Source organism: Embiotoca jacksoni, unplaced genomic scaffold (assembly GCF_022577435.1).
Source record: "Embiotoca jacksoni isolate LCO1_2020_lvr unplaced genomic scaffold, fEmbJac1.0.p SCAF_60, whole genome shotgun sequence".
Lineage (NCBI taxonomy): Eukaryota > Metazoa > Chordata > Actinopteri > Embiotocidae > Embiotoca > Embiotoca jacksoni.
In genome coordinates, this window is record NW_027185415.1 from 542,328 (window position 1) to 569,525 (window position 27,198).

Here is a 27,198-nt window from a genome sequence, read left to right on the forward strand (position 1 = left end):
GGTTTTATATCCAGTCTGTAGTTTTATATCAAGTCTGTAGTTTTAGACTTGTAGTTTTATATCCAGTCTGTAGTTTTATATCCAGACTGTGGTTTTATATCCAGTCTGTAGTTTGATATCCAGTCTGTAGTTTTAAATCCAGACTGTAGTTTTATATCCAGTCTGTGGTTTTATATCCAGGCTGTAGTTTTATATCCAGACTGTGGTTTTATATCCAGTCTGTAGTTTTATATCAAGTCTGTAGTTTTAGACTTGTAGTTTTATATCCAGTCTGTAGTTTTATATCCAGACTGTGGTTTTATATCCAGTCTGTAGTTTGATATCCAGTCTGTAGTTTTATATTCAGTCTGTGGTTTTATATCCAGTCTGGTTTTATATCCAGTCTGTAGTTTTATATCCAGTCTGTAGATTTATATCAAGTCTGTAGTTTGACTTGTAGTTTTAAATCCAGTCTGTAGTTTTATATCCAATCTGTAGTTTTAGACTTGTAGTTTTATATCCAGTCTGTAGTTTTATATCCAGTCTGTGGTTTTATATCCAGTCTGTGGTTTTATATCCCGTCTGTAGTTTTATATCCAGTCTGTAGTTTGATATCCAGTCTGTAGTTTGATATCCAGACTGTAGTTCTATAGCCAGTCTGTAGTTTTATATCTAGTCTGTAGTTTTATATTCAGTCTGTAGTTTTCTATCCAGTCTGTGGTTTTATATCCAGTTTGGTTTTATATCCAGTCTGTAGTTTTATATCCAGTCTGTAGATTTATATCCAGTCTGTAGTTTTATATCCAGACTGTAGTGTTAGACTTGTAGTTTTATAACCAGTCTGTGGTTTTATATCCAGTCTGTAGTTTTATATCCAGTCTGTGGTTTTATATCCAGGTTGTAGTTTTATATCCAGTCTTTAGTTTTATATCAAGTCTGTAGTTTTAAATCAAGTCTGTAGTTTTAGACTTGTAGTTTTATATCCAGTCTGTAGTTTTATATCCAGACTGTGGTTTTATATCCAGTCTGTAGTTTGATATCCAGTCTGTAGTTTGATATCCAGACTGTAGTTTTATATCCAGTCTGTGGTTTTATATCCAGTCTGTAGTTTTATATCCAGTCTGTGGTTTTATATCCAGTCTGGTTTTATATCCAGTCTGTAGTTTTATATCCAGTCTGTAGTTTTAGACTTGTACTTTTATACCCAGTCTGTGGTTTTATATCCAGTCTGTAGTTTTATATCCAGTCTGTGGTTTTATATCCAGTCTGTAGTTTTATATCCAGACTTTAGTTTTATATCCAGTCTGTAGCTTTAGACTTGTAGTTTTATATCCAGTCTGTAGTTTTATATCCAGTCTGTGGTTTTATATCCAGTCTGTAGTTTTATATCCAGACTGTAGTGTTAGACTTGTAGTTTTATAACCAGTCTGTGGTTTTATATCCAGTCTGTAGTTTTATATCCAGTCTGTGGTTTTATATCCAGGTTGTAGTTTTATATCCAGTCTTCAGTTTTATATCAAGTCTGTAGTTTTATATCAAGTCTGTAGTTTTAGACTTGTAGTTTTATATCCAGTCTGTAGTTTTAGACTTGTAGTTTTATATCCAGTCTGTAGTTTTATATCCAGACTGTGGTTTTATATCCAGTCTGTAGTTTGATATCCAGTCTGTAGTTTGATATCCAGACTGTAGTTTTATATCCAGTCTGTGGTTTTATATCCAGTCTGTAGTTTTATATCCAGTCTGTGGTTTTATATCCAGTCTGGTTTTATATCCAGTCTGTAGTTTTATATCCAGTCTGTAGTTTTAGACTTGTACTTTTATACCCAGTCTGTGGTTTTATATCCAGTCTGTAGTTTTATATCCAGTCTGTGGTTTTATATCCAGTCTGTAGTTTTATATCCAGACTGTAGTTTTATATCCAGTCTGTAGCTTTAGACTTGTAGTTTTATATCCAGTCTGTAGTTTTATATCCAGTCTGTGGTTTTATATTCAGTCTGTAGTTTTATATCCAGTCTGTAGTTTTATATCCAGACTGTAGTTTTATAACCAGTCTGTAGTTTTATATCCAGACTGTAGTTTTATATCCAGTCTGTGGTTTTATATCCAGTCTGTGGTTTTATATCCAGTCAGTAGTTTTATATCCAGTCTGTGGTTTTATATCCAGTCTGTAGATGTATATCCAGTCTGTAGTTGTATATCCAGTCTGTAGTTTTAGACTTGTATTTTTATGCCCAGTCTGTAGTTTTATACCCAGTCTGTAGTTTTATATCCAGTCTGTAGTTTTAGACTTGTAGTTTTATATCCAGTCTGTGGTTTTATATCCAGTCTGTAGTTTTATATCCAGACTGTAGTTTTATATCCAGTCTGTAGCTTTAGACTTGTAGTTTTATATCCAGTCTGTAGTTTTATATCCAGTCTGTGGTTTTATATTCAGTCTGTAGTTTTATATCCAATCTGTAGTTTTATAACCAGTCTGTAGTTTTATATCAAGACTGTAGTTTTATATCCAATTTGTAGTTTTATATCCAGTCTGTAGCTTTAGACTTGTAGTATTATATCCAGTCTGTAGTTTTATATCCAGTCTGTAGTTTTATATCCAGTCTGTGGTTTTATATCGAGTCTGCGGTTTTATATCCAGTCCGTGGTTTTATATCCAGTCTGTAGTTTTATATCCAGACTGTGGTTTTATATCCAGTCTGTAGTTTGATATCCAGTCTGTAGTTTGATATCCAGACTGTAGTTTTATATCCAGTCTGTAGTTTTATATCCAGTCTGTAGTTTTATATCCAGTCTGTAGTTTTAGACTTGTACTTTTATACCCAGTCTGTGGTTTTATATCCAGTCTGTAGTTTTATATCCAGTCTGTGGTTTTATATCCAGTCTGTAGTTTTATATCCAGACTGTAGTTTTATAACCAGTCTGTAGTTTTATATCCAGACTGTAGTTTTATATCCAATTTGTAGTTTTATATCCAGTCTGTGGTTTTATATCCAGTCTGTGGTTTTATATCCTGTCTGTAGTTTTATATCCAGTCTGTAGTTTTATATCCAGTCTGTGGTTTTATATCGAGTCTGCAGTTTTATATCCAGTCCGTGGTTTTATATCCAGTCTGTAGTTTTATACCCAGTCTGTGGTTTTATATTCAGTCTGAAGTTTTATATCCAGTCTGTAGATGTATATCCAGTCTGTAGTTGTATATCCAGTCTGTAGTTTTAGACTTGAAGTTTTATGGCCAGTCTGTAGTTTTATACCCAGTCTGTAGTTTTATATCCAGTCTGTAGTTTTAGACTTGTAGTTTTATATCCAGTCTGTGGTTTTATATCCAGTCTGTAGTTTTATATCCAGACTGTAGTTTTATATCCAGTCTGTAGTTTTATAACCAGTCTGTAGTTTTATATCCAGACTCTAGTTTTACATCCAATTTGTAGTTTTATATCCAGTCTGTGGTTTTATATCCAGTCAGTAGTTTTATATCCAGTCTGTGGTTTTATATCCAGTCTGTAGTTTTATATCCAGTCTGTAGTTTTATATCCAGTCTGTGGTTTTATATCGAGTCTGCGGTTTTATATCCAGTCCGTGGTTTTATATCCAGTCTGTAGTTTTATACCCAGTCTGTGGTTTTATATTCAGTCTGTAGTTTTATATCCAGTCTGTAGTTTTATATCCAGACTGTACTTGTATATCCAGTCTGTAGTTTTATATGCAGACTGTAGTTTTATATCCAGTCTGTAGTTTTATATCCAGTCTGTAGATGTATATCCAGTCTGTAGTTTTATATCCAGTCTGTAGCTTTAGACTTGTAGTATTATATCCAGTCTGTAGTTTTATATCCAGTCTGTGGTTTTATATCGAGTCTGTAGTTTTATATCCAGTCTGTAGTTTTAGACTTGTACTTTTATACCCAGTCTGTGGTTTTATATCCAGTCTGTAATTTTATATCCAGTCTGTGGTTTTATATCCAGGCTGTAGTTTCATATCCAGTCTGTAGTTTTATATCCAGTCTGTGGTTTTATATCCAGTCTGTGGTTTTAAATCCAGTCTGTAGTTTTACATCTAGTCTGTGGTTTTATATCCAGACTGTAGTTTTATATCCAGTCTGTAGTTTTATACCCAGTCTGTGGTTTTATATCCAGTCTGTGGTTTTATATCCAGTCGGTAGTTTTAGACTTGTAGATTTATACCCAGTCTGTAGTTTTAGACTTGTAGTTTTATATCCAGTCAGTAGTATTATATCCAGTCTGTAGTTTTATATCCGGTCTGTGGTTTTATATCCAGTCTGTAGTTTGATATCCAGACTGTAGTTTTATATCCAGTCTGTAGTTTTATATCCAGTCTGTAGTTTTAGACTTGTACTTTTATACCCAGTCTGTGGTTTTATATCCAGTCTGTAGTTTTATATCCAGTCTGTGGTTTTATATCCAGTCTGTGGTTTTATATTCAGTCTGTAGTTTTATATCCAATCTGTAGTTTTATAACCAGTCTGTAGTTTTATATCAAGACTGTAGTTTTATATCCAATTTGTAGTTTTATATCCAGTCTGTAGCTTTAGACTTGTAGTATTATATCCAGTCTGTAGTTTTATATCCAGTCTGTAGTTTTATATCCAGTCTGTGGTTTTATATCGAGTCTGCGGTTTTATATCCAGTCCGTGGTTTTATATCCAGTCTGTAGTTTTATATCCAGACTGTGGTTTTATATCCAGTCTGTAGTTTGATATCCAGTCTGTAGTTTGATATCCAGACTGTAGTTTTATATCCAGTCTGTAGTTTTATATCCAGTCTGTAGTTTTAGACTTGTACTTTTATACCCAGTCTGTGGTTTTATATCCAGTCTGTAGTTTTATATCCAGTCTGTGGTTTTATATCCAGTCTGTAGTTTTATATCCAGACTGTAGTTTTATAACCAGTCTGTAGTTTTATATCCAGACTGTAGTTTTATATCCAATTTGTAGTTTTATATCCAGTCTGTGGTTTTATATCCAGTCTGTGGTTTTATATCCTGTCTGTAGTTTTATATCCAGTCTGTAGTTTTATATCCAGTCTGTGGTTTTATATCGAGTCTGCAGTTTTATATCCAGTCCGTGGTTTTATATCCAGTCTGTAGTTTTATACCCAGTCTGTGGTTTTATATTCAGTCTGAAGTTTTATATCCAGTCTGTAGATGTATATCCAGTCTGTAGTTGTATATCCAGTCTGTAGTTTTAGACTTGAAGTTTTATGCCCAGTCTGTAGTTTTATACCCAGTCTGTAGTTTTATATCCAGTCTGTAGTTTTAGACTTGTAGTTTTATATCCAGTCTGTGGTTTTATATCCAGTCTGTAGTTTTATATCCAGACTGTAGTTTTATATCCAGTCTGTAGTTTTATAACCAGTCTGTAGTTTTATATCCAGACTGTAGTTTTATATCCAATTTGTAGTTTTATATCCAGTCTGTGGTTTTATATCCAGTCAGTAGTTTTATATCCAGTCTGTGGTTTTATATCCAGTCTGTAGTTTTATATCCAGTCTGTAGTTTTATATCCAGTCTGTGGTTTTATATCGAGTCTGCGGTTTTATATCCAGTCCGTGGTTTTATATCCAGTCTGTAGTTTTATACCCAGTCTGTGGTTTTATATTCAGTCTGTAGTTTTATATCCAGTCTGTAGTTTTATATCCAGACTGTACTTGTATATCCAGTCTGTAGTTTTATATGCAGACTGTAGTTTTATATCCAGTCTGTAGTTTTATATCCAGTCTGTAGATGTATATCCAGTCTGTAGTTTTATATCCAGTCTGTAGCTTTAGACTTGTAGTATTATATCCAGTCTGTAGTTTTATATCCAGTCTGTGGTTTTATATCGAGTCTGTAGTTTTATATCCAGTCTGTAGTTTTAGACTTGTACTTTTATACCCAGTCTGTGGTTTTATATCCAGTCTGTAATTTTATATCCAGTCTGTGGTTTTATATCCAGGCTGTAGTTTCATATCCAGTCTGTAGTTTTATATCCAGTCTGTGGTTTTATATACAGTCTGTGGTTTTAAATCCAGTCTGTAGTTTTACATCTAGTCTGTGGTTTTATATCCAGACTGTAGTTTTATATCCAGTCTGTAGTTTTATACCCAGTCTGTGGTTTTATATCCAGTCTGTGGTTTTATATCCAGTCGGTAGTTTTAGACTTGTAGATTTATACCCAGTCTGTAGTTTTAGACTTGTAGTTTTATATCCAGTCTGTAGTATTATATCCAGTCTGTAGTTTTATATCAGGTCTGTGGTTTTATATCCAGTCTGTAGTTTGATATCCAGACTGTAGTTTTATATCCAGTCTGTAGTTTTATATCCAGTCTGTAGTTTTAGACTTGTACTTTTATACCCAGTCTGTGGTTTTATATCCAGTCTGTAGTTTTATATCCAGTCTGTGGTTTTATATCCAGTCTGTGGTTTTATATTCAGTCTGTAGTTTTATATCCAATCTGTAGTTTTATAACCAGTCTGTAGTTTTATATCAAGACTGTAGTTTTATATCCAATTTGTAGTTTTATATCCAGTCTGTAGCTTTAGACTTGTAGTATTATATCCAGTCTGTAGTTTTATATCCAGTCTGTAGTTTTATATCCAGTCTGTGGTTTTATATCGAGTCTGCGGTTTTATATCCAGTCCGCGGTTTTATATCCAGTCTGTAGTTTTATATCCAGACTGTGGTTTTATATCCAGTCTGTAGTTTGATATCCAGTCTGTAGTTTTATATCCAGACTGTGGTTTTATATCCAGTCTGTAGTTTGATATCCAGTCTGTAGTTTGATATCCAGACTGTAGTTTTATATCCAGTCTGTAGTTTTATATCCAGTCTGTAGTTTTATATCCAGTCTGTAGTTTTAGACTTGTACTTTTATACCCAGTCTGTGGTTTTATATCCAGTCTGTAGTTTTATATCCAGTCTGTGGTTTTATATCCAGTCTGTAGTTTTATATCCAGACTGTAGTTTTATAACCAGTCTGTAGTTTTATATCCAGACTGTAGTTTTATATCCAATTTGTAGTTTTATATCCAGTCTGTGGTTTTATATCCAGTCTGTGGTTTTATATCCTGTCTGTAGTTTTATATCCAGTCTGTAGTTTTATATCCAGTCTGTGGTTTTATATCGAGTCTGCAGTTTTATATCCAGTCCGTGGTTTTATATCCAGTCTGTAGTTTTATACCCAGTCTGTGGTTTTATATTCAGTCTGAAGTTTTATATCCAGTCTGTAGATGTATATCCAGTCTGTAGTTGTATATCCAGTCTGTAGTTTTAGACTTGAAGTTTTATGCCCAGTCTGTAGTTTTATACCCAGTCTGTAGTTTTATATCCAGTCTGTAGTTTTAGACTTGTAGTTTTATATCCAGTCTGTGGTTTTATATCCAGTCTGTAGTTTTATATCCAGACTGTAGTTTTATATCCAGTCTGTAGTTTTATAACCAGTCTGTAGTTTTATATCCAGACTGTAGTTTTATATCCAATTTGTAGTTTTATATCCAGTCTGTGGTTTTATATCCAGTCAGTAGTTTTATATCCAGTCTGTGGTTTTATATCCAGTCTGTAGTTTTATATCCAGTCTGTAGTTTTATATCCAGTCTGTGGTTTTATATCGAGTCTGCGGTTTTATATCCAGTCCGTGGTTTTATATCCAGTCTGTAGTTTTATACCCAGTCTGTGGTTTTATATTCAGTCTGTAGTTTTATATCCAGTCTGTAGTTTTATATCCAGACTGTACTTGTATATCCAGTCTGTAGTTTTATATGCAGACTGTAGTTTTATATCCAGTCTGTAGTTTTATATCCAGTCTGTAGATGTATATCCAGTCTGTAGTTTTATATCCAGTCTGTAGCTTTAGACTTGTAGTATTATATCCAGTCTGTAGTTTTATATCCAGTCTGTGGTTTTATATCGAGTCTGTAGTTTTATATCCAGTCTGTAGTTTTAGACTTGTAGTTTTATACCCAGTCTGTGGTTTTATATCCAGTATGTAATTTTATATCCAGTCTGTGGTTTTATATCCAGGCTGTAGTTTCATATCCAGTCTGTAGTTTTATATCCAGTCTGTGGTTTTATATCCAGTCTGTGGTTTTAAATCCAGTCTGTAGTTTTACATCTAGTCTGTGGTTTTATATCCAGACTGTAGTTTTATATCCAGTCTGTAGTTTTATACCCAGTCTGTGGTTTTATATCCAGTCTGTGGTTTTATATCCAGTCGGTAGTTTTAGACTTGTAGATTTATACCCAGTCTGTAGTTTTAGACTTGTAGTTTTATATCCAGTCTGTAGTATTATATCCAGTCTGTAGTTTTATATCCGGTCTGTGGTTTTATATCCAGTCTGTAGTTTGATATCCAGACTGTAGTTTTATATCCAGTCTGTAGTTTTATATCCAGTCTGTAGTTTTAGACTTGTACTTTTATACCCAGTCTGTGGTTTTATATCCAGTCTGTAGTTTTATATCCAGTCTGTGGTTTTATATCCAGTCTGTAGTTTTATATCCAGACTGTAGTTTTATATCCAGTCTGTAGTTTTATAACCAGTCTGTAGTTTTATATCCAGACTGTAGTTTTATATCCAATTTGTAGTTTTATATCCAGTCTGTGGTTTTATATCCAGTCAGTAGTTTTATATCCAGTCTGTGGTTTTATATCCAGTCTGTAGTTTTATATCCAGTCTGTAGTTTTATATCCAGTCTGTAGCTTTAGACTTGTAGTATTATATCCAGTCTGTAGTTTTATATCCAGTCTGTAGTTTTATATCCAGTCTGTGGTTTTATATCGAGTCTGCGGTTTTATGTCCAGTCCGTGGTTTTATATCCAGTCTGTAGTTTTATACCCAGTCTGTGGTTTTATATTCAGTCTGTAGTTTTATATCCAGTCTGTAGATGTATATCCAGTCTGCCGTTTTATATCCAGTCTGTAGTTTTAGACTTGTAGTTTTATACCCAGTCTGTAGTTTTATACCCAGTCTGTAGTTTTATATCCAGTCTGTAGTTTTAGACTTGTAGTTTTATAACCAGTCTGTAGTTTTATATCCAGTCTGTAGTTTTACATCCAGACTGTACTTGTATATCCAGTCTGTAGTTTTATATGCAGACTGTAGTTTTATATCCAGTCTGTAGTTTTATATCCAGTCTGTAGTTTTAGACTTGTAGTTTTATACCGTCTGTGGTTTTATATCCAGTCTATAGTTTTATATCCAGTCTGTGGTTTTATATCCAGTCTGTAGTTTTATATCCAGTCTGTAGTTTTAGACTTGTAGTTTTATATCCAGTCTGTGGTTTTATATCCAGTCTGTAGTTTTATATCCAGTCTGTGGTTTTATATTCAGTCTGTAGTTTTATATCCAGTCTGTAGTTTTATATCCAGTCTGTGGTTTTATATCCAGTCTGTAGTTTTATACCCAGTCTGTGGTTTTATATTCAGTCTGTAGTTTTATATCCAGTCTGTAGTTTTATATCCAGTCTGTAGCTTTAGACTTGTAGTATTATATCCAGTCTGTAGTTTTATATCCAGTCTGTGGTTTTATATCGAGTCTGTAGTTTTATATCCAGTCTGTAGTTTTAGACTTGTAGTTTTATATCCAGTCTGTAGTATTATATCCAGTCTGTAGTTTTATATCTGGTCTGTGGTTTTATATCCAGTCTGTAGTTTTATATCCAGTCTGTGGTTTTATATTCAGTCTGTAGTTTTATATCCAGTCTGTGGTTTTATATCCAGTCTGTAGTTTTAGACTTGTAGTTTTATATCCAGTCTGTAGTTTTATATCCAGTCTGTAGCTTTAGACTTGTAGTATTATATCCAGTCTGTAGTTTTATATCCAGTCTGTGGTTTTATATCGAGTCTGCAGTTTTATATCCAGTCTGTGGTTTTATATCCTGTCTGTAGTTTTATATCCAGACTGTACTTGTATATCCAGTCTGTAGTTTTATATGCAGACTGTAGTTTTATATCCAGTCTGTAGATGTATATCCAGTCTGTAGTTTTATATCCAGACTGTAGTTTTATATCCAGTCTGTAGTTTTATATCCAGTCTGTAGTTTTATATCCTGTCTGTAGATGTATATCCAGTCTGTAGTTTTATATCCAGACTGTACTTGTATATCCAGTCTGTAGTTTTATATGCAGACTGTAGTTTTATATCCAGTCTGTAGATGTATATCCAGTCTGTAGTTTTATATCCAGACTGTAGTTTTATATCCAGTCTGTAGTTTTATATCCAGTCTGCAGTTTTAGACTTGTAGTTTTATACCCAGTCTGTGGTTTTATATCCAGACTGTAGTTTTATATCCTGTCTGTAGTTTTATATCCAGTCTGTAGTTTTATATCCTGTCTGTAGTTTTATATGCAGTCTGTAGATTATATCCAGTCTGTAGTTTTATATCCAGACTGTAGTTGTATATCCAGTCTGTAGTTTTATATCCAGACTGTAGTTTTATATCCTGTCTGTAGTTTTATATCCAGTCTGTAGTTTTATATGAGTAGTAACACCACCACTATGTGCTACAGGTCTCTTAATTCTACATATTTTTAGGCAAGACAAGTTTATTCACATAAAATCACATCTTTTAAATCTCTTTTTGAAACATTCTTTCATCAGAGTATAATTTTAGTAGATTTTAGTTTTTATTTGTTTATGATTATTGTGTTGTTGGATTTTAAGGCTTGTTATTTTGTTGTTTTTATGGCTCATTTTGTATGAAGCACTTTGTAACTCTAGTTTAGATAAGTGCTATACACGTAATGTTTGTTATTATTGTTATTATTATTATTATTAATATTATTATTATATATTACCATTCAGACACAACATAATTCAAAGTGCTTCACAGAGGAATTCAAATATAAAAACACGGATGAGAAGTGTTTGGACGATCAGAGATCTGCACTTTATGAACGAGGTCTCATTTCTGACGGTTTCTGATCCGTTGATGAAACATCAGTCAGAACCAGGAGTCGCTCTGCTAGGCAGCGACTAGAAAGATGGAAAGGAAATGGAGTTCCACTAATTTAGAAGAATTTCACCTGCCTGGAAGGAGAGTCTAATATTATATAAGAAAGCTCTTGGTAAGGCCAGAACTTTATATTATTCATCATTAATAGAGGACAACAAGAACAACCCCAGGTTTCTTTTCATCACTGTAGCAGGCTGACAAAGAGTCCCAGTTCTGTTGAGCCCTCTATTCCTTCAGCTCTCAGCAGTAATGACTTCATTAACTTCTTTACTAATAAAATTCTTACTATCAGGGAGAGAATCGGGCCGACCCTTCCTGACACCATCACTGATGTGATGTTAAACACAGCAGCCCTGAAAGCAACTGTAGGACCAGATGTAAACTTGGAACATTTCTCTCCTGTTGAGCTCTCTGAGTTAACTAGAATTATTTCTTCATCTGGATCCTCCAGCTGTCTGTTAGATCTCATCCCAACTAAACTTTTTAAGGAAGTCTTCCCTTTAATTAATACTTCCATATTAGATCAGATCAACCTATCTATTGTAACCGGCTATGTACCGCAGGCTTTTAAAGTGGCTGTAATTAAACCTTTACTTAAAAAGACGACTCTTGATCAACTGTTTTAGGAAACTACAGACCAATTTACAACCTGATGTTTATTTCTAAAATCCTTGAAAAAGTTGTTTCAAATCAACTTTGTGATCATTTACAAAGGAATGATCTGTTTGAAGATGTTCAGTCTTTAGAGTTCATCATAGCACAGAAACAGCTCTGGTGAAAGTTACTAACGACCTTTTATTAGCCTCAGATAATGGACTCGTCTCTGTACTTGTTCTTCTGGACCTCAGTGCTGCTTTTGATACGATTGATCATACGATCTTATTACAGAGATTAGAAGACGTTATGAGGATTAAAGGAACTGCATTAGACTGGTTCAAATCCTACTTATCAGATAGATTCCAGTTTGTCCATGTCAACAATGAGTCTTCCAGACGAACAAGAGTTAGTTATGGAGTTCCACAAGGCTCAGTGTTAGGCCCAATACTTTTTACTTTGTACATGCTTCCATGAGGAGATGTCATCAGGAAGCACTGCGTCAACTTCCATTGTTATGCAGATGACACTCAGCTATATCTTTCTATAAAACCAGATGAAACTAATCAGTTAGTAAAACTTGAAGCCTGTCTAAAAGACATAAAGGCCTGGATGACCAAAAACTTCCTGCTTCTAAATTCAGACAAAACAGAAGTTCTTGTACTTGGTCCTAAACACCTCAGAAACTCTTTCTGTAATCACTTAGTTACTCTAGATGACGTTGTCTTGGCCTCCAGCAAAACTGGGAGGAACCTTGGAGTCATCTTTGATGAGGATTTGTCCTTTAGACACCACATAAAGCAAATCTCCAGAACTGCCTTCTTTCATCTACGTAATATTAATAAAATCAGGAAAATCCTTCCTCAGCGTGACGCAGAAAAACTCATTCATGCGTTTGTTACTTCTAGACTAGATTATTGTAATTCCTTGTTGTTAGGATGTCCAAATTACTCATTAAAAACCTGCAAAATGCTGCAGTAAGAGTACTGATGGGATTTAACAAGAGAGATCATATTTCTCCAGTTTTATCTTCTCTTCACTGACTTCCTGTGAAATCAAGAACAGAATTTAAAATTATCTTGATGACTTACAAAGCTCTACATGACCAGGCTCCATCATATCTTAGAGATCTTATAGAACCATATAATCCTAGCAGAGCACTTCTCTCTCAGTACGCTGGTCTACTTGTGGTTCCTAGAGTTTCCAGAAGTAGAATGGGAGGCGGAGCTTCAGTTTTCAGGCTCCTCCCCTGTGGAACCAGCTCCCAGTTTGTGTTGGAGGGGCAGAAACCCTCTCTGGCTTTAAGATTAGACTCAAAACGTTCCTTCTTGATACAGCCTATAGTTAGGGCTGGCTCAGGTAGACCTGAACCAACCCTTAGTTATGCTGTTATAGGCCGAGGCTGCTGGAGGACCTCGTTACATGCTGATCTTCTTTTCTTTCCTCCTACTCTTTAACTGACTCATACCTCACCATCTTCTTCTCTCCCATAGTTTCTTCTTATTATCTGTTGTCTCCATTCAGTTCCTTCACTCGTGTAGTTTCTGTTCTTTCTTTTCCAGATGTCCCGTCATGGAGCTGCATGTCTCTGCTCTGTGATTGTCGTCTCCACCAACAGTTCTTCTCTTCTATCTCTATGCTGTCCTTTTCTCTCTCTGCTCTCCTCTCACCCCAACCGGTCGAGGCAGATGGCCGCCCACCTCTGATCCTGGTTCTGTTAACAGATGTTCCGCCCACCTCTGATCCTGGTTCTGTTAACAAAAGCTCCGCCCACCTCTGATCCCGGTTCTGTTAACAGATGCTCCGCCCACCTCTGATCCTGGTTCTGTTAACAGAAGCTCCGCCCACCTCTGATCCCGGTTCTGTTAACAGATGCTCCGCCCACCTCTGATCCCGGTTCTGTTAACAGAAGCTCCGCCCACCTCTGATCCCGGTTCTGTTAACAGAAGCTCCGCCCACCTCTGAGCCTGGTTCTGTTAACAGATGCTCCGCCCACCTCTGATCCTGGTTCTGTTAACAGATGCTCCACCCACCTCTGATCCTGGTTCTGTTAACAGATGCTCCGCCCACCTCTGAGCCTGGTTCTGTAGGAGGTTTCTTCCTGTTAAAGGGAGTTTTTCTTCCCTCTGTTGGAGGTTTTTCTCCCTTAAAGAGGAGTTTTTCCCTCCTAGTTTATGTGGGAATTGTTGAATTGTTGGGTTTCTCTGTATAATATTGTAAAGTCTTGCTGTAAGGACGTTAATGTGTTAACTGCCATGAAATAACCTGTGTTGTGATTTGGCGCGACATAAATAAAAATGTAACCAGATCATACGGATTCGTTGTGATTATCAGTGTTTGCCGTGCAGCTCACCGTCCAGCAGGAAGCGACGGGAACGCCACGGACTTGAGCTTCTTGTCCTCGGCTGCTGAGAGGCAGTTCTTCACCATCCTCTCCAGCTGGTCCTCACACTTCTCCGAGCCCCACTGAGGGATGTTGCAGTGGAGGATGAAGCGTGCCGCCATGCCGCTGGCCGGACTCACCGCCACTGCAGGAACAACAACACTCATCTCACATCGCTTTCTCTCTCGCGATCGGCAACTTAGTCTGAACTTATGTTTGAGAGCATTTTAGTATATTAGTGCCTAAAACTGACAGACGCAAAGTGATGAGCCAACGTTGGAGAGATCTGCTGCCCTCCCGGTACCGGACCCACCCAACACGCTGCCTCCACCGCCCACATCTCCTCCACCCAACACGCTGCCTCCACCGCCCACATCTCCTCCACCGCCCACATCTCCACCACCCAACACGCTGCCCCCACCACCCGCATCTCCTCCACCCAACACGCTGCCTCCACCGCCCACATCTCCTCCACCGCCCACATCTCCACCACCCAACATGCTGCCCTCACCATTCACATCTCCACCATTCACATATCCTCCACCTAACACGCTGCCCCCACCATTCACATCTCCTCCACCCAACACCCCTCCTGAGGCCTGACGGTGCCGGACGGTCTGTACCTGACGCCACCTCCAGGGGGCCCTGTGCTTTCCGCAGCTCCTTCACCGCCTCCAGGAAGTCTCGACCTCCAGCTTTCTCCAAGGCGTTGCCTGAAAGCACATCGATGCCAATGCTGAGCAGAAGACAGAAGACAGACAGAAGACAGGATGGAGGAGAGAGTCCTTACCCACTCCGTCTTTGAGGTCCATCTCGCCGTTCGTCGGGTTAATTATTCCCTCCACTTTCATGCTTCCGATTTTGCTGATTTCACTCTCTGTTAGTGAAAGCTGTGGATTCACAAAGCATCAACGTGAGAAACGGCCGTCGGGTGTTTTGGCCGAGTGAGTTTCGTACGCTCGTTACCTTCTGGCCCAGGAACAGGCTCTTCGCCGACAGGATGGTGAATCCGTCTCCGGGACCGTCCTCCACCGTTGAGTTAGGGACGGACTCTCGCTCGCTGTCTGTGCTCTTTAACAGAAGTAGATTATAACAGAAGTATATTATAACAGAAGATTATAACAGAAGTAGATTATAACAGAAGACTGTAACAGAAGTAGATTATAACAGAAGATTATAACAGAAGTAGATTTTAACAGAAGAAGATTATAACAGAAAATTATAACAGAAGATTCTAACAAGTAGATTACAACAGAAGTAGATTATAACACAAGATTATAACAGAAGTAGATTATAACAGAAGATTGTAACAGAAATAGATTATAACAGAAGATTGTAACAGAAGTAGATTATAACAGAAGTAGATTATAACAGAAGTAGATTATAACAGAAGATTATAACAGAAGTAGATTATAACAGAAGACTGTAACAGAAGTAGATTATAACAGAAGACTGTAACAGAAGTAGATTATAACAGAAGATTATAACAGTAGATTATAACAGAAGAAGATTATAACAGAAAATTATAACAGAAGATTCTAACAAGTAGATTACAACAGAAGTAGATTATAACAGAAGTAGATTATAACAGAAGATTGTAACAGAAGTAGATTATAACAGAAGAAGATTATAACAGAAGTAGATTATAACAGAAGTATATTATAACAGAAGATTATAACAGAAGTAGATTATAACAGAAGACTGTAACAGAAGTAGATTATAACAGAAGATTATAACAGAAGTAGATTATAACAGAAGAAGATTATAACAGAAAATTATAACAGAAGATTCTAACAAGTAGATTACAACAGAAGTAGATTATAACAGAAGATTATAACAGAAGTAGATTATAACAGAAGATTATAACAGAAGAAAATTATAACAGAAGATTATAACAAAAGTAGATTATAACAGAAGATTATAACAGAAGTAGATTATAACAGTAGATTATAACAAGATTATAACAGAAGATTATAACAGAAGTAGATTATAACAGAAGTAAATTATAACAGAAGAATATAACAGAAGATTATAACATAAGTAGATTATAACAGAAGATTATAACAGAAGTAGATTATAACAGACGATTATAACAGAAGTAGATTATAACAGAAGATTATAACATAACAAGATTATAACAGAAGATTATAACAGAAGAAGATTACAACAGAAGAAGATTATAACAGAAGTAGATTATAACAGACGATTATAACAGAAGTAGATTATAACAGAAGATTATAACATAAGAAGATTATAACAGAAGATTATAACAGAAGTAGATTACAACAGAAGAATATTATAACAGAAGATTATAACAAAAGTAGATTATAACAGAAGATTATAACAGAAGTAGATTATAACAGAAGAAGATTATAACAGAAGATTCTAACAAGTAGATTACAACAGAAGTAGATTATAACAGAAGATTATAACAGAAGTAGATTATAACAGAAGATTATAACAGAAGAAAATTATAACAGAAGATTATAACAAAAGTAGATTATAACAGAAGATTATAACAGAAGTAGATTATAACAGTAGATTATAACAAGATTATAACAGAAGATTATAACAGAAGTAGATTATAACAGAAGTAAATTATAACAGAAGAATATAACAGAAGATTATAACATAAGTAGATTATAACAGAAGATTATAACAGAAGTAGATTATAACAGACGATTATAACAGAAGTAGATTATAACAGAAGATTATAACATAACAAGATTATAACAGAAGATTATAACAGAAGAAGATTACAACAGAAGAAGATTATAACAGAAGTAGATTATAACAGACGATTATAACAGAAGTAGATTATAACAGAAGATTATAACATAAGAAGATTATAACAGAAGATTATAACAGAAGTAGATTACAACAGAAGAATATTATAACAGAAGATTATAACAAAAGTAGATTATAACAGAAGATTATAACAAGATTATAACAGAAGATTATAACAGAAGATTATAACAGAAGTAGATTATAAGAGAATAATATTATAACAGAAGTAGATTATAACAGAAGTAGATTATAACAGAAGAGTACATAGCAGAATATTATATCAGAAGTAGATTATAACAAGTAGATTATAACAAGATTATTACAGAAGTAGATTATAACAGAAGATTATAACAAGAAAATTATAACAGAAGTACATTATAACAGAAGTAGATTATAACAAGATTATAACAGAAGATTATAACAGAAGTAGATTATAACAGAAGTAGATTATAACAGAATATTATAACAGAAGTAGATTATAACAGAAGATTATAACAGAAGTAAATTATAAAAGAAGAATATAACAGAAGATTATAACATAAGTAGATTATAACAGAAGATTATAACAGAAGATTATAACAGAAGAAGATTACAACAGAAGAAGATTATAACAGAAGTAGATTATAACAGACGATTATAACAGAAGTAGATTGTGACAGAAGAATATTATAACAGAAGTAGATTATAACAGAAGATTATAACAAGAAAATTACAAGACGATTTTAACAAAAGTAGATTATAACAGAAGTAGACTATAACAGAAGATTATAACAGAAGAAGATTATAACAGATTATAACAAAAGTAGATTATAACAGAAGATTATAACAGAAGTAGATTATAACAGAAGATTATAACATAAGTAGATTATAACAGAAGATTATAACAAGATTATAACAGAAGTAGATTATAACAGAAGATTATAACAGAAGAAGATTATAACAGAAGATTATAACAGAAGTAGATTATAACAGAAGAATATTATAACAGAAGTAGATTATAACACAAGATTATAACAAGAAAATTATAACAGATTATAACAAAAGTAGATTATAACAGAAGAGTATATAGCAGAATATTATAACAGAGGTAGATTATAACAGAAGATTATAACAGAAGTAGATTATAACAGAAGATTATAACAGAAGAAAATTATAACAGAAGAAAATTATAACAGAAGATTATAACAGAAGTAGATTATAACAGAAGAAGATTATAACAGAAAATTATAACAGAAGATTCTAAATAGTAGATTACAACAGAAGTAGATTATAACAGAAGATTATAACAGAAGTACATTATAACAGATTATAACAGAAGATTATAACAAAAGAAAATTATAACAGAAGTAGATTATAACAGAAGATTATAACAGAAGTAGATTATAACAGAAGTAGATTATAACAGAAGATTGTAACAGAAGTAGATTATAACAGAAGTAGATTATAACAGAAGATTATAACAGAAGACTGTAACAGAAGTAGATTATAACAAGATTATAACAGAAGTAGATTATAACAGAAGAAGATTATAACAGAAAATTATAACAGAAGATTCTAACAAGTAGATTACAACAGAAGTAGATTATAACAGAAGATTATAACAAAAGAAAATTATAACAGAAGTAGATTATAACAGAAGAACATTATAACAGAAGTAGATTATAACAGAAGTAGATTATAACAGAAGATTATGACAGAAGTAGATTATAACAGAAGATTATAACAGAAGAAAATTATAACAGAAGATTATAACAAAAGTAGATTATAACAAGATTATAACAAAAGATTATAACAGAAGTAGATTATAACAGAAGATTATAACAGAAGAAGATTATAACAGAAGATTATAACAGAAGTAGATTATAACAGAAGAATATTATAACAGAAGTAGATTATAACAGAAGATTATAACAGAAGTAGATTATAACAGAAGATTATAACAGAAGAAAATTATAACAGAAGATTATAACAAAAGTAGATTATAACAGAAGATTATAACAAGATTATAACAGAAGATTATAACAGAAGTAGATTATAACAGAAGATTATAACAGAAGAAGATTATAACAGAAGATTATAACAGAAGTAGATTATAACAGAAGAATATTATAACAGAAGTAGATTATAACAGAAGTAGATTATAACAGAAGAGTATATAGCAGAATATTATATCAGAAGTAGATTATAACAAGTAGATTATAACAAGATTATAACAGAAGTAGATTATAACAGAAGTAGATTATAACAAGATTATAACAGAAGATTATAACAGAAGTAGATTATAACAGAAGTAGATTATAACAGAATATTATAACAGAAGTAAATTATAACAGAAGATTATAACAGAAGTAAATTATAACAGAAGAATAAAACAGAAGATTACAACATAAATAGATTATAACAGAAGATTATAACAGAAGATTATAACAAGATTATAACAGAAGATTATAACAGAAGAAGATTACAACAGAAGATTATAACAGAAGTAGATTATAACAGACGATTATAACAGAAGTAGATTATAACAGAAGAATATTATAACAGAAGTAGATTATAACAGAAGATTATGACAAGAAAATTATAACAGAAGATTATAACAGAAGAAGATTATAACAGAAGAAAATTATAACAGATTATAACAAAAGTAGATTATAACAGAAGAATATTATAACAGAAGTAGATTAAAACAGAAGTAGATTATAACAGAAGAGTATATAGCAGAATATTATATCAGAAGTAGATTATAACAGAAGATTATAACAGAAGTAGATTATAACAGAAGATTATAACAGTAGGTTATAACAGAAGTAGATTATAACAAGAAGATTATAACAAAAGAAGATTATAACAGAAGTAGATTATAACAGAAGGAGATAACAGAATATTATAACAGAAGTAGATTATAACAGAAGGACATTATAACAGAAGATTATAACATTATAACAGAAGTAGATTATAACAGAAGATTATAACAGAAGTAGATTATAACAGAAGAACATTATAACAGAAGATTATAACAGAAGTAGATTATAACAGAAGTAGATTATAACAGAAGAAGATTATAACAGAAGTATATTATAACAGAAATAGATTATAACAGAAGATTATAACAGAAGTAGATTATAACAGAAGAATATTATAACAGAAGTAGATTATAACAGAAGATTATAACAGAAGTAGATTATAACAGAAGATTATAACAGAAGAAAATTATAACAGAAGATTATAACAAAAGTAGATTATAACAGAAGATTATAACAAGATTATAACAGAAGATTATAACAGAAGTAGATTATAACAGAAGATTATAACAGAAGAAGATTATAACAGAAGATTATAACAGAAGTAGATTATAACAGAAGAATATTATAACAGAAGTAGATTATAACAGAAGTAGATTATAACAGAAGAGTATATAGCAGAATATTATATCAGAAGTAGATTATAACAAGATTATAACAGAAGTAGATTATAACAGAAGTAGATTATAACAAGATTATAACAGAAGATTATAACAGAAGTAGATTATAACAGAAGTAGATTATAACAGAATATTATAACAGAAGTAGATTATAACAGAAGATTATAACAGAAGTAAATTATAACAGAAGAATAAAACAGAAGATTACAACATAAATAGATTATAACAGAAGATTATAACAGAAGATTATAACAAGATTATAACAGAAGATTATAACAGAAGAAGATTACAACAGAAGAAGATTATAACAGAAGTAGATTATAACAGACGATTATAACAGAAGTAGATTATAACAGAAGAATATTATAACAGAAGTAGATTATAACAGAAGATTATGACAAGAAAATTATAACAGAAGATTATAACAGAAGAAGATTATAACAGAAGAAAATTATAACAGATTATAACAAAAGTAGATTATAACAGAAGAATATTATAACAGAAGTAGATTAAAACAGAAGTAGATTATAACAGAAGAGTATATAGCAGAATATTATATCAGAAGTAGATTATAACAGAAGATTATAACAGAAGTAGATTATAACAGAAGATTATAACAGTAGGTTATAACAGAAGTAGATTATAACAAGAAGATTATAACAAAAGAAGATTATAACAGAAGTAGATTATAACAGAAGGAGATAACAGAATATTATAACAGAAGTAGATTATAACAGAAGGACATTATAACAGAAGATTATAACATTATAACAGAAGTAGATTATAACAGAAGATTATAACAGAAGTAGATTATAACAGAAGAACATTATAACAGAAGATTATAACAGAAGTAGATTATAACAGAAGTAGATTATAACAGAAGAAGATTATAACAGAAGTATATTATAACAGAAATAGATTATAACAGAAGATTATAACAGAAGTAGATTATAAGAGAAGAACATTACAACAGAAGTAGATTATAACAGAAGATTATAACAGAAGATTATAACAGAAGTAGATTACAACAGAAGATTATAACAGAAGATTATAACAGAAGAATATTATAACAGAAGTAGATTATAACAGAAGTAGATTATAACAGAAGATTATAACAGAAGAAGATTATAACAGAAGAAAATTATAACAGAAGATTATAACAGAAGTAGATTATAACAGACGATTATAACAGAAGTAGATTATAACAGAAGAACATTATAACAGAAGTAGATTATAACAGAAGTAGATTATAACAAGATTATGACAGAAGTAGATTATAACAGAAGATTATAACAGAAGAAAATTATAACAGAAGATTATAACAAAAGTAGATTATAACAGAAGATTATAACAAGATTATAACAGAAGATTATAACAGAAGTAGATTATAACAGAAGATTATAACAGAAGAAGATTATAACAGAAGATTATAACAGAAGTAGATTATAACAGAAGAATATTATAACAGAAGTAGATTATAACAGAAGTAGATTATAACAGAAGAGTATATAGCAGAATATTATATCAGAAGTAGATTATAACAAGTAGTTTATAACAAGATTATAACAGAAGTAGATTATAACAGAAGTAGATTATAACAAGATTATAACAGAAGAAGATTACAACAGAAGAAGATTATAACAGAAGTAGATTATAACAGACGATTATAACAGAAGTAGATTATAACAGAAGAATATTATAACAGAAGTAGATTATAACAGAAGATTATGACAAGAAAATTATAACAGAAGATTATAACAGAAGAAGATTATAACAGAAGTAGATTATAACAGAAGAGTATTATAACAGAAGTAGATTATAACAGAAGTAGATTATAACAGAAGAGTATATAGCAGAATATTATATCAGAAGTAGATTATAACAGAAGATTATAACAGAAGTAGATTATAACAGAAGATTATAACAGTAGGTTATAACAGAAGTAGATTATAACAAGAAGATTATAACAAAAGAAGATTATAACAGAAGTAGATTATAACAGAAGGAGATAACAGAATATTATAACAGAAGATTATAACAGAAGTAGATTATAACAGAAGAAGATTATAACAGAAGATTATAACAGAAGTAGATTATAACAGAAGGACATTATAACAGAAGATTATAACATTATAACAGAAGTAGATTATAACAGAAGATTATAACAGAAGTAGATTATAACAGAAGAAAATTATAACAGAAGATTATAACAGAAGTAGATTATAACAGAAGTAGATTATAACAGAAGAAGATTATAACAGAAGTATATTATAACAGAAATAGATTATAACAGAAGAGTATAACAGAAGTAGATTATAAGAGAAGAACATTACAACAGAAGTAGATTATAACAGAAGATTATAACAGAAGTAGATTATAACAGAAGAAAATTATAACAGAAGATTATAACAAAAGTAGATTATAACAGAAGATTATAACAAGATTATAACAGAAGATTATAACAGAAGTAGATTATAACAGAAGATTATAACAGAAGAAGATTATAACAGAAGATTATAACAGAAGTAGATTATAACAGAAGAATATTATAACAGAAGTAGATTATAACAGAAGTAGATTATAACAGAAGAGTATATAGCAGAATATTATATCAGAAGTAGATTATAACAAGTAGATTATAACAAGATTATAACAGAAGTAGATTATAACAGAAGTAGATTATAACAAGATTATAACAGAAGATTATAACAGAAGTAGATTATAACAGAAGTAGATTATAACAGAATATTATAACAGAAGTAGATTATAACAGAAGATTATAACAGAAGTAAATTATAACAGAAGAATAAAACAGAAGATTACAACATAAATAGATTATAACAGAAGATTATAACAGAAGATTATAACAAGATTATAACAGAAGATTATAACAGAAGAAGATTACAACAGAAGAAGATTATAACAGAAGCAGATTATAACAGACGATTATAACATAAGTAGATTATAACAGAAGAATATTATAACAGAAGTAGATTATAACAGAAGATTATGACAAGAAAATTATAACAGAAGATTATAACAGAAGAAGATTATAACAGAAGAAAATTATAACAGATTATAACAAAAGTAGATTATAACAGAAGAATATTATAACAGAAGTAGATTATAACAGAAGTAGATTATAACAGAAGAGTATATAGCAGAATATTATATCAGAAGTAGATTATAACAGAAGATTATAACAGAAGTAGATTATAACAGAAGATTATAACAGTAGGTTATAACAGAAGTAGATTATAACAAGAAGATTATAACAAAAGAAGATTATAACAGAAGTAGATTATAACAGAAGGAGATAACAGAATATTATAACAGAAGATTATAACAGAAGTAGATTATAACAGAAGAAGATTATAACAGAAGATTATAACAGAAGTAGATTATAACAGAAGGACATTATAACAGAAGATTATAACATTATAACAGAAGTAGATTATAACAGAAGATTATAACAGAAGTAGATTATAACAGAAGAACATTATAACAGAAGATTATAACAGAAGTAGATTATAACAGAAGTAGATTATAACAGAAGAAGATTATAACAGAAGTATATTATAACAGAAATAGATTATAACAGAAGATTATAACAGAAGTAGATTATAAGAGAAGAACATTACAACAGAAGTAGATTATAACAGAAGATTATAACAGAAGATTATAACAGAAGTAGATTACAACAGAAGATTATAACAGAAGATTATAACAGAAGAATATTATAACAGAAGTAGATTATAACAGAAGTAGATTATAACAGAAGATTATAACAGAAGAAGATTATAACAGAAGAAAATTATAACAGAAGATTATAACAGAAGTAGATTATAACAGACGATTATAACAGAAGTAGATTATAACAGAAGAACATTATAACAGAAGTAGATTATAACAGAAGTAGATTATAACAAGATTATGACAGAAGTAGATTATAACAGAAGATTATAACAGAAGAAAATTATAACAGAAGATTATAACAAAAGTAGATTATAACAGAAGATTATAACAAGATTATAACAGAAGATTATAACAGAAGTAGATTATAACAGAAGATTATAACAGAAGAAGATTATAACAGAAGATTATAACAGAAGTAGATTATAACAGAAGAATATTATAACAGAAGTAGATTATAACAGAAGTAGATTATAACAGAAGAGTATATAGCAGAATATTATATCAGAAGTAGATTATAACAAGTAGATTATAACAAGATTATAACAGAAGTAAATTATAACAGAAGTAGATTATAACAAGATTATAACAGAAGATTATAACAGAAGTAGATTATAACAGAAGTAGATTATAACAGAATATTATAACAGAAGTAGATTATAACAGAAGATTATAACAGAAGTAAATTATAACAGAAGAATAAAACAGAAGATTACAACATAAATAGATTATAACAGAAGATTATAACAGAAGATTATAACAAGATTATAACAGAAGATTATAACAAGAAGATTACAACAGAAGAAGATTATAACAGAAGTAGATTATAACAGACGATTATAACAGAAGCAGATTATAACAGAAGAATATTATAACAGAAGTAGATTATAACAGAAGATTATGACAAGAAAATTATAACAGAAGATTATAACAGAAGAAGATTATAACAGAAGAAAATTATAACAGATTATAACAAAAGTAGATTATAACAGAAGAATATTATAACAGAAGTAGATTATAACAGAAGTAGATTATAACAGGAGATTATAACAGTAGGTTATAACAGAAGTAGATTATAACAAGAAGATTATAACAAAAGAAGATTATAACAGAAGTAGATTATAACAGAAGGAGATAACAGAATATTATAACAGAAGATTATAACAGAAGTAGATTATAACAGAAGAAGATTATAACAGAAGATTATAACAGAAGTAGATTATAACAGAAGGACATTATAACAGAAGATTATAACATTATAACAGAAGTAGATTATAACAGAAGATTATAACAGAAGTAGATTATAACAGAAGAAAATTATAACAGAAGATTATAACAGAAGTAGATTATAACAGAAGTAGATTATAACAGAAGTATATTATAACAGAAATAGATTATAACAGAAGATTATAACAGAAGTAGATTATAACAGAAGATTATAACAGAAGATTATAACAGAAGAATATTATAACAGAAGTAGATTATAACAGAAGTAGATTATAACAGAAGATTATAACAGAAGTAGATTATAACAGAATAATATTATAACAGAAGATTATAACAGAAGTAGATTATAACAGAAGTAGATTATAACAGAATAAGATTATAAACGAAGATTATAACAGAAGATTATAACAGTAGGTTATAACAGAAGTAGATTATAACAAGAAGATTATAACAGAAGTAGATTAAACAGAAGATTATAACAGAAGATTATAACAGAAGAAAATTATAACAGAAGATTATAACAAGATTATGACAGAAGAAGATTACAACAGAAGATTATAACAGAAGTAAATTATAACAGAAGTAGATTATAACAGATAACAGAAAATTATAACAGAAGATTATAATAATAGATTATAACAGAAGATTATAACAAGATTATAACAGAAGATTATAACAGAAGTAGATTATAACAGATAACAGAAAATTATAACAGAAGATTATAATAGTAGATTATAACAGAAGATTATAACAAGATTATAACACAAGAAGATTATAACAGAAAATTATAACAAGATTATAACAGAAGATTATAACAGAAGATTATAACAGAAGTCGATTATAACAGAAGATTATAACAGTAGATTATAACAGAAGATTATAACAAGATTATAACAGAAGATTATAACAGAAGTAAATTATAACAAGATTATAACAGAAGATTATAACAGAAGTAAATTATAACAGAAGATTATAACAAGATTATAACAGAAGATTATAACAGAAGTAAATTATAACAGAAGATTATAACAAGATTATAACAGTAGGTTATAACAGAAGTAGATTATAACAAGAAGATTATAACAAAAGAAGATTATAACAGAAGTAGATTATAACAGAAGGAGATAACAGAATATTATAACAGAAGATTATAACAGAAGTAGATTATAACAGAAGTAGATTATAACAGAAGAAGATTATAACAGAAGTATATTATAACAGAAATAGATTATAACAGAATATTATATCAGAAGTAGATTATAACAAGTAGATTATAACAAGATTATAACAGAAGTAGATTATAACAGAAGTAGATTATAACAAGATTATAACAGAAGATTATAACAGAAGTAGATTATAACAGAAGTAGATTATAACAGAATATTATAACAGAAGTAGATTATAACAGAAGATTATAACAGAAGTAGATTATAACAGAAGATTATAACAGTAGGTTATAACAGAAGTAGATTATAACAAGAAGATTATAACAAAAGAAGATTATAACAAGTAGATTATAACAGAAGAAGATTATAACAGAAGTATATTATAACAGAAATAGATTATAACAGAAGATTATAACAGAAGTAGATTATAACAGAAGAAGATTATAACAGAAGATTATAACATTATAACAGAAGTAGATTATAACAGAAGATTATAACAGAAGTAGATTATAACAGAAGAACATTATAACAGAAGATTATAACAGAAGTAGATTATAACAGAAGTAGATTATAACAGAAGTATATTATAACAGAAATAGATTATAACAGAAGATTATAACAGAAGTAGATTATAACAGAAAAAGATTGTGAGTGTAGTTTTAAGAAATTATCGTTAATCTGGATATTAATCACAACTTGCTGAGTTTTGTCTCAAGCAGAGTTAAGAATCCAAAGATGACATCCGATGTCCGTCATTGGCTTTGTTATTTATTGTTTGTTTATTCTTTGATCTGAAGTTCTGCTTTGTGGCATTTAGAAGATATTCATCTTAAAACATTCAGGAATGAAGTAACATCCATCGAAATAATAAGTGTTTTCCTTTTGTCCGAGGTGGATGTATTGTGTTGTAGAGACTTGGACTCTGCAGCTCAACGAGCTCACGTTCACTACAGCAATAAAAAGCCTTGTACATGTTTGTATTAGTTAACTAATGAATGCTAAT

General features: G+C 31.0%; 1 protein-coding gene across 2 annotated transcripts in view; it reads right to left on the minus strand.

Annotated features, from left to right (window-relative positions):
• The window catches only part of macroh2a2 (macroH2A.2 histone), a 35,379-nt gene that overhangs the window by 1,666 nt on the left and 6,515 nt on the right, over nt 1–27,198 (minus strand). For both annotated transcript variants that reach the window (XM_069174702.1, XM_069174703.1), the window contains exons 5-8: nt 14,868–14,972; nt 14,692–14,791; nt 14,525–14,614; nt 13,872–14,046 (exon numbers count right to left, since the gene is read on the minus strand). In XM_069174702.1, coding sequence (XP_069030803.1) covers nt 13,872–14,046; nt 14,525–14,614; nt 14,692–14,791; nt 14,868–14,972 — 470 coding nt within the window. The remainder of the gene's footprint in view (nt 1–13,871; nt 14,047–14,524; nt 14,615–14,691; nt 14,792–14,867; nt 14,973–27,198) is intronic.